General features: G+C 34.6%; 1 protein-coding gene across 1 annotated transcript; it reads right to left on the bottom strand.

The window, feature by feature from the left end:
* Positions 1–6,380: 6,380 nt before the first annotated feature.
* LOC18018205 lies at positions 6,381–10,068 on the bottom strand. The gene is made up of 4 exons (XM_006401845.1): positions 9,111–10,068; positions 8,354–8,806; positions 7,895–7,954; positions 6,381–7,798 (listed from the first exon to the last, which is right to left on the bottom strand). Exons 1-4 carry the CDS (start codon positions 10,066–10,068, stop codon positions 6,381–6,383), a joined length of 2,889 nt encoding a protein of 962 aa, XP_006401908.1.

The following is a 10,068-nucleotide window of genomic DNA, read 5'->3' on the forward strand; positions in this document are numbered from 1 at the left end:
CATGTCACCAGTTTGTTGTTCAAGATATCGAATGATACTTGGTGATGTATAACCAACATATATTCCCAATCTTCTTTGCGGCTCCATTTTTGTTCTTTGCAGTGGGGTTATAGGAACATAAACCGCACATCCAAAAACACGAAGATGTGATACATTTGGTTCTTGGCCAGATGCTAATTGCATTGGGGAATATTTATTATAAGAACTTGGTCTTATCTAAATCAATGCCGCTGCATGCAATATAACATGACCCCATACAGAAATTGAGAGTTTTGTTCTCAATATTAATGGTCTTGCAATCAATTGTAATCGCTTAATCAAAGACTCGGCCATGCCATTTTGTGTGTGAACATGCACAACAGGATGTTCAATATCAATTCCCAATGACATACAATAATCAATAAAAGCTTGGGAAGTGAATTCACCAGCGTTATCAAGTTTTACTTTCTTTATGGCAAAATCAGGGAATTGTGCTTGCAACTTAATTATTTGGGCAATGAATTTTGCGAAAGCATTATTTCTTGTGGTCAAAAGACACACATGTGACTATTTACTGGATGCGTCAATTAATACCATAAAATATCGAAATAGCCTGCATGGGGAGGGTGAATAGGTCCACATACATCACCATGTATTCTTTCCGATAATAGTTGAGATTCATTCCCGATTTTGGCTGGCGATTGTCGAGTTATAAGTTTTCCTTGAGAACAAGCATTACATATAAATTCTTTTGATTGAAAAATCTTCTGCTTTTTCAATGGATGGCCATTAGAATTTTCCACAATTTTCCGCATCATGACTGAACCAGGGTGCCCTAATCGTTCATGACAGATTTTGAATGTACTTGTAAACTTCGGGTTTACCGTAACATATGATTCAGTCATATTTATCTTTGTGGAATATATTCTGGAGGATAATGCTGGTAATACTTCCAATACAACTTTTCTCTCTGAAATAACTGATGTAATGCAAAGATATTCAATGCCAATTTTTTTCATAGTTTCTACATGATATCCATTTCTGCGGACATCTCTGAAACTTAGCAAATTTCTATAAGACTTTGGAGAATATAATGCATCATTAACTTCAAATTTTGTTCTCCTTGGCATTGAAAAACTGTCTCTTCCGGAGCCCATAATAATTTTTGCATTACCGGATATAGTATTCACGCTTCCGGCGGAATCTTTCATTTTAAGAGAGGAGAAATATCTTTTATCCTTAAGTATTGTGTGCGTTGTAGCACTGTCTGCCAGACATATATCTCCATCCTCGATCTTAAATTTTGCCATTTTTGAATCTAAAATATAAAGATGTATTATCAAAATAAAACAAAATATTTATTTTATAAAACTATCTTACAAACAGAGAAATATATAAACATTAGATTTTTTTTTCTTAAACATAGTTATTTATCATGTCATATTTTCTTTCTCGAGAAGATCTTAGTTATTTTGCTTTTCGTTGATATCTTCAGGATCAACCATAAAATTTGCAATGTCGAGATATGTATCACTTATACCATCGAAAGAAGGCCCACCATGGATGAAGTTAGCTTCACCTTCTTTTCCTTTGGCCTTTTGTGATTCTTGATATAGATCAGCCAAATATTTTGGCGTACGACAGCTACATAACCAATGTCCTTTTATGCCGCATCTATAGCAAGTAGTATTATCATACTGCTTAATCATTTCTTGGCCATCTTCATTTCTTTGAATTTTATTACTCTTTTCACTGGTGAAGTCATTGGAGCGGTTTACCACGTCTATATCCCCGTCCATATCCATATCCTCGTCCACGACCTTGATTGTTACCACGGCCGCGTCCACGTCCTTGTTGCCAATTATTATCATTTGATGATGCAACATTCACTTCTTGGAGTGGAGCTGATCCAGTTGGACGAGATTGATGGTTTAACATCACGAGTTCATTATTTTGTTCTGCTACCAGCAGGACTTGCATTAACTCAGAATACTTCTTGTATTCTTTTGCCCGGTATTGTTGCTGAAAGATTACATTTTCAGGATGAACTGTTTGAAGAGTTTTTTTGATCAAATCGAAATCACTTAATTCAGTTTCACATAACGTCATTTTGGAAGTGATTCCAAACAGAGCAGAATTATATTCACTAACGCTTTTGTAATCTTGAAACCGGAGGTTCAACCACTCATGCCCAGCTGTTGGTAAGATCACATACTTTTGGTGATCAAACCTATCTTGGAGTGATTGCCAAAGATCTGCGGGATCTTCTTTTGTGATATGTTCATCTTTTAAACCATCATGGAATATGGTGGAATAAAAATATCATGGCCTTTGTCTTTTTCTCTTCCGAAGTCGTTTTCGACTTATCGATGGTATCAAGGAGCTGCATTCCGTTTAAATGCATCTTTGCAGCCACTGCCAATCTCATATAATTATTTCCTGATATATCAAAGGCAGCAATCTCGAAGTTTGCCAAATTTGACATGATAACTGAGTCGATATATAAAAAAAAATTATAACTTTAGTAATGTTTTGATTTAAAATTCTGATTTAACGAAACATGATAAAAACTTTAAAATTTTGTAAATATAATAATAACAGAATTGAAGGTAGGAGGCAAACCTTCTATATAGATTATGATAATAAACATAAGATAAGAAAGAACAATAATCTAAAACATATGATATTTGCCTTGGAGACAAAATATATTTTATGAAGGCATGATTTAAGGAAACATCTACCATATGATCATGAACCAACCATATATATATATATATATAAAGAAAATAGAGTATGGCATATACTTTGGATTGAATATGAATGTAAACATATTGAACACAAATAAAAACTTACCTCTTCGGTATAGGAACGGTTTGTGCTGATAACGTTTTGTGGACTATTAGCTAGTTATAGATAAAGATTAGTAAAATTTTGTGTTCTAAGAGATAAAAGAAAGATTGTGGAGAGAACAAAACTTTTCTTTATACTTGTATTTTGTGTTTCTTGTTAATGTCCATTCTCTTCATTACAACCATCTATTTATAGATATATAGATGAAGAGTTAGAACGAAATCAAGAGATGTGTAATGGTGATTAAGATATCACCTCTTTTTAATATAAAGATTAGTGTCCAATCAATATAACAAGTGTCCAAGGAAGTGTAAGAAGATGACAAATAATAATATGATAGATAATCACACATTTTTCTTAACAGTTTTTCTTTTTTTTCTCCACTTCATGTGTTGACTAAGAGCATCTCCAACCTAGACCCTTATTTTAAGGATGTTAAATCCCTAAAATGAGGGTTTTAATGTGCATTGCTACAATGGTAAAACTTCAAATCTATTTTAAAGAAAGCTTGTATTTTACATTATGGTCCTCAATATCCATAATTATTAACTATAATGATAGAACTTTTATATATAAATATAGAACACATAAAAAATATATATATATAAAAAAATTACATAATAACAGAAAATTACATATAAAATAGAAAACAAAACACACACAAATCAAATTATAAAATTACATGAAAAAAATTCTTGATTTATTTTGTGTAATATTTATATATTTATGTAGCTTTAATTTCTTGTGTTGAATTACTTTGTATGTCTTGATGTATTTTTATTATGTTTATTTATAAGAATGTTATGTAATATTTCTTTTTTAATGGTAATTTTAATTTTAAAATTTAAGTATTTATTTGAATTTTATTAATGATATTTAAATTTATAATGATATATTTATATTTAAAAGATATCTAATTATATGAACTAAAATGAAAAGAAAAATAAAATGTAAGTTTATTGATAAGATATATAATTGTAAGGATTAAAAAGTAAAGTAAACAGTGTTTTAAAGGTCTGAATAGTGGATCCTCAAATTTGAGGTTTTACTATTCAAAACCTCAAATTTTGAAGATTTGGTGGTTGGGTTGGAGCACAAAAAACCTTATATTTAAGGGTTTAAAGAGCATCTCCAACAAGGCCCCTTATATTAAAGGGAGCTGACCCTCAAAATAAAAGTTTGAAGGTGAACTGCTCCAACAAGGACCCTTAAATTTATCCTTAAAAGTATTTAAATATTACATACTAATCCTCAACATAAACAATAATGAAATAATATGATAAAAATAATATAATAGATACAAAACATACTTTAAACTAAAATGTTACATAATATATTAATAAATAAAACATTACATGATAATATAAATAAATAACAATAATACATTAATAAATTAAATAATAAAATTCCATATAAAATAACAAATTATTAAAGAAAATTATTTTCATAATGCTCCTATATATGATCAATCAATGCATTTCGAAGTGATAAATGAGTTTCTTTGTTTTTTTATCTGTAGATTACGAGTTAAAAATTGTTGAAATCGGATATTTTCGTTTACTGCTATTTCAACTGTTGTTTATGGTGCTGATCTCGCTTCTCTAATCGGCGCATTGCCATAACGTTCATCCTTGATAATCATGTTATGCATTATAATGTTTTGGTGAATTTGGAGATTCTTGATCAAGTTGACCTAAATATTAGTATAGTAGTGTAATTTTATTTTGTAAAATATTTTGTATGTTTGTGACTTTATTATCATGTAAAAAATTATTATTATAGTGTAATTTTATATTTTGCTATAATTTGTTTAATGTAATATTATTGTTATATGAAATTTGTTTTTGTGTTATATAATATTTTTATTTTAAATTATGAATTAAAATTTAATATTTATTTATTTTAATATATAACAGCTAAGTTTATAATGGTATATTTGAATTTTTTTAAGTATATAATTATGTGGACTAAAGTAAAAAAGATAAGAAAATTATTTGACTATTTGTAAGATATATGGATTACAATGACTAAAATGAAAAATAAAAAGTTTTTTAAGTAGATGAACAGTACCCCCTTATATTTGAAGGGTCACTATTCAACCTTTTAAAAAATAAGGATTTGAAGGTCTGTTGACCAAAACCCCTTAAAAAATAAGGATTTAAGGGTCTGTTGGAGATGCTCTAAAGATTGGATTAGAGATGCTCTTCGCTTTCAATAGATTGAGAATCTTCGCTTTCAATAGATTGAGAAAAGATTCATTGGTTCACCTCATCCCAAATTTGATCTAACATTCCCATCTCATTCTTCACAAGTTTTGGGTTTTGTAAATATTTTTTATTTATATAAATTTTATATTTCTAAAACAAACAGAAACCATACCAATAAATAATTAATAATATTAATAATAATTTTGGGTATGAAAATAAAGGTTAAATGTGGCGCAGGTGATTTGAGAGAGAGAAAGAAAGATGAGCCGCCATTTTGCTTAGCCCGATGTCTGTTTCTCCAGACAAACACCCTTCCTTCTCATCAGTCAACAACCATATTTTTTGTTTTGGTTTTAATATATACATATATATATATATATATACTTTTTTATATAAAAGTCTTTCTAAAGAGATTGATCAGTTCCTCCTTTTGTTTTCTTCATAAAAACTAGGCCTAGGCAAAAAACCCAGATCCGAATATCCGAACCGGAACTGAAATGGAGGTACCGAATCCGAACCGAAATTTTTAAAAATATCTGATGGATCTTAAACTCTTATACCTGAAGAACCGGAACCGAACTAGTACCGAACCGATAACCGATTGGATATCCGAATTATCCAAAGTATAATTATATATCCTTCTAAATATTAGTTTTTTTTTGATATTTTTGATATTTGGTATATATTTCTGGTTTTACTGATATATTTTCTTTATTTTTGGGATTTTTGGGTATATTTTTAAGTTTTGATATATATATTTTTGAATTTTTGTTATTAAAAAAGTGTGAGTCGAATTAAAAATTTGAGGCAAAAGATCCGGATCCGATTATCCGAACCGGAACCGAACCGAAATAAAGGTACCGAACCCAAACCGAAATTTATAAAAATATCCGATAGATCCTAACTTTCTCTACTCGAAATATCCGGAACCGTTCCGAACCGAAACCAAACCGAATATCCGAATGTCCAGGCCTAATAAAAACACTCCGAAAGAAAACTACATAGCTGCCTAGCTGGTTCAAAAAAAAAACCTATAGATAGTAAGCTACAATTACTTCTATTTACTGCATATCATGAACAAATTTATCTCCAAAGAAAATATATTACCATCTCTCGAAATATTCGAAACGAACCTTTACTACCGAAGCTAAATTAGTAGGTTAAAAAGCTACCAAAATTATTAAAACGGACAAAAGTTGACTAGGCTGATGGTCAAATCCTCCTAATTCACTTCTACATTTTAGGTTTCCAACCTTCACATATGAAGCAAAAAAAAAAGTTTTGAATTTTTTTTTTTTTTTTTGGTTAACGAGTTTCTATAAAATCAAGAAAACAAAATACTAGCTAATACGACGATGAACCGGCAGACTGAACCTGGAGAAGGTGGTGGAAACAATCGGCTGCGGTCGGTCGGTTCTCTTGGTTTGGCTCCAAACACTTCCCTTGAAGCTCTCTCAGCATCTTTGGCACATTACTTAACCCACAAGTCTTTATCATATAACCCACTCCCCACACATCCACTTTCACCGCATGCAATCCTCTCTCCATCTCCGGTGCGTATCTCCCACGCTCCTCCTCCTCCTCCTCCTTCTCCTTGGCTTCACGGCGGTGCGGGTTAAGCTGCGGCGACTCAGCCGCTTCCTCAAACCCACAAACAATCCATTCCACGTCCGATGTTTCACTTCTCATTACATTATCCCATCCCATGTCACGATGCATGAAGGAAAGGTCGTGAAGCGCAACGAGCGCTCTCGCCACACACATCAGCGACTCGATGAGCTGGTCAACGTTACGAGGTTTGACTCTTATCCCACGTGGCTTAAAACTCAACGAGAGATCCTTCTCGCTTGACCTATGCAAATGCTCCGCGTGTGGAACTCTTTGGTCGAGAAAATCGTAGATTCCTTTCACTCCACTCCATTTTCTCTTGCTTGAGTAGTACTTAGTCACCGTGTGAGGCGTTATCTCAGTCACGTAATCTCCATGATCGATTCTCTCGAAGTCGTTGTAACATAAATGCATCGTAGTGCACCGATCTGCAAGCAAAGGTAAAAGAGAAGCGAGACGGTAACAAGGAACCAAGGCCTTGATTCGATCGGACGGTGATGAGATGTCGAACGAATAAAGATCGGTGCAGATGACTCTATCTTGCGAAGAACGGCTCAAAGCGCAGAATGTTACGGTGAGCCCTATTGCGTGGTATCCAAGAATGTATGGAATATCGTTGTGCGACCAAAGAATCTTCTCGACCAATAGAGAAGAAGGATCAGCTGCACATTCTCGTACCTTATAAGTCTCTTCTCCTCTCCATATTCCAAATCCTTTTACGTATCCCATCACGTTTGGCCATTGGTCTTGAACGTTTTCAACGCAAGAAGATGAATCCGGTTTACGCAAAACCACCATTTCACAAAACTTTGAAACCATCCGGTTAATGCAGTCATCCCACAGCGGGATCAGCGAGTCTTTGCTCGAGATGACGAAACGGTTTTTAGGGTTTAAGCGGAACATTATGGGGCTGATGATATCATATGTGATTGCTCTACAATCTAGTAGCTCCGTGGAGGAAGTGGAGAAGAAGAGCTCTTTCCCGGGTGGCAAGTCTTTGTAGACATCTCGCCTGAGGGGAAACCGGAGAGTTCCCGGCGGTGGTTGTTGAAGATAATGTGCGAGCTCAAATAAGCTCGGAAGATTTAAAGCCGGCACACGCAATTTACTCAAGTAATGCTCCGATGGGTCTTGGAACTCCAATGTTGATATTGCTGTAATAGCATTAGTTCACATGTTATTAATAATATTAGATATAAATAATGATAATTTAACAAATTTTAAATCTATGAGATTAGAAACAAATTTACATTTATAAATGGGTTCTGAGAGTGGAAGCTGAGCTCGATCAAACAAACCTGCCATATTAACTCAAAAAAAGGCAAACATACGAATAATAAGATTAGAGTGTTGAACTGATTTTTCTCTTTAGTTTTCTATACATTATCTATAACTTTAGGTTTATTAATCAAAACAAGCCTGCCCCACTAAAGGGTTATGAAACACTCTAGAGAGTTTATATTTAATTGTCCCCAATCATCTTGTTTGTTTCTCACTAAGGTTTATTCTTTACATTTTACTCAGCTCTATATGATTAGAAACTTGCATTAGTAAATTTACTCTTTACTTGTGTATATCAATCATCATTGGAGTTATGCATAACATTTCATCGCTCTATAAGAATAGAGAGGTTCATTGCGTTGATTTCCTCTTTAATTAATTTTTATAAAATAGACACTAAATTAGGAATGTATGTGTGTGTGTGTTACCGGAAGGTGAAGGAGCAGATGATGAAGTTGACTTTTGTCTTCCAAAGACTTTAAGATGTTGACCAGAAATGAATTTATCCAAAGAAAATCCCTTGAGAGGTCCCTCTTCAAAAGATTCCATTGTACAAGCCACCATGGAATCATCCAAGTAGGTGAGCTCATCTGCGTTCAAGAAGCTCGACCCACTAACCCTAATTCTCCCATAATCAACCTCTCCTTCCTCAGCCCACAAGTTAACCGATTCCTCCCAAGTTAACCGGATTTTCCCAACACGGCGAAGATCTTTTAGCGAAGAAGACGAAGAGGAAGAAGATGGGATCGTCTCGGAAGAAGGATTGTAGTATAGTGATTTATTAGAGAATAAACCTGATCCTCTAGCAATGTTGTGTGAATACGGATATTGTGAATGATGATCATCTCCAACTATTGTTAATGCTAAGCTCTTCCCTCTTCCTACAAAATACATAATTAATTTTGTTTTGTTAGATAAAAAGTACATAACTAATTTTGCTGAAACATCAAAAAGAAAAAGAATAACAAAACAAGTCATAATCTTAGACGACTTCAAGTTCCTTCAACTCTCATCAATAAGACAAATAAACAGTCATACCAATCACAGACAACCAAAATAAATAACATAATCAAATACGCAGTATGGTTTTATATGACTATTAAATAACACTGAACTTTTAGACAAGTCAATGAATAATAAATAAAACTAAAAACGTTATAGAAGTAAAATAAAATATAATTTTACCTATGGAAGGTATAGGATAATTATCAATATCCTCGTTGTTTCTTGAAGTCATCAACGGTGGATGAAGAAGATGAGGAGGAAGCTCCTCAACAGACGGAGGCGTTAAGGTAACATCCGTCGTAGCTCCGCCGCTACCACGGCGGCTTAAAGTCGGAGCTCTGACACGTGGACCCATGAAAAGAGCCAATTCTTGATACACTTCTTCATCAAAAGACGCGGGAAGTCGATGTTGTTTCCTCTCGTAAGGAGAGAGCCTAAAGTAACTCTTACCGAATTTGTCTTTATCTCCACCTTTCTCCCACTCGAACACTTTCCTAAACTCGCCAAGCATGTTGTCCCATTTCGTACCGGCGATCTTCGAATCCCGGTTTATACCGTGCCGGTTTAGAAACTCGGCTACTTCCCTGTCTTTTTCCGCTCGGGTCTTCCCTCTTCCCTCGCCCGACCCGGATCCGGATCCAGACCCGGTTCCTTGGTTTTGGTACTGGACCCTCCAGGCTCTTGCTAGCCAAAGCATCTCGTTTGGTTTCCACACGGGGCTCACGTATTTACCTTTTCTGAATTTATGCTGAAACGACTCCGTTTCTTGTGGTTGTTGTTTCTCGGTGTTGGTAGCTTCTTGACCCGGCGGGGAAGATCCGGCGGTTTCGGTGGATGAAGCTGTTACAATGGCGGTGGAAGGAGAGAGTGATGTGGCGGTGGTTTGTACGGTGGAAGGAGACGGTAAGGCTTTCCATTGAGGTGGAGAGAGAGCACCGGAAGTGGCGAAGCGTGGTCGTTTTGAGATGACCGGAGCTCCGGGAGAGGAGACGGTGGGGATGAAGATCGGAGATTGGTGGTGGTAATGGTGGTGGAGGAGTGATGGGTTTGGTGTTTGGTTATCAAGTGAAGAATCTTTAGGTGAGGAGATTTGATTCGGTGATGGTTTTGTAGCATCTCCTTTTGTTGTCTCACCCAT

The sequence above is a fragment of the Eutrema salsugineum genome, unplaced genomic scaffold, assembly GCF_000478725.1.
Source record: "Eutrema salsugineum unplaced genomic scaffold, Eutsalg1_0 scaffold_2, whole genome shotgun sequence".
Lineage (NCBI taxonomy): Eukaryota > Viridiplantae > Streptophyta > Magnoliopsida > Brassicales > Brassicaceae > Eutrema > Eutrema salsugineum.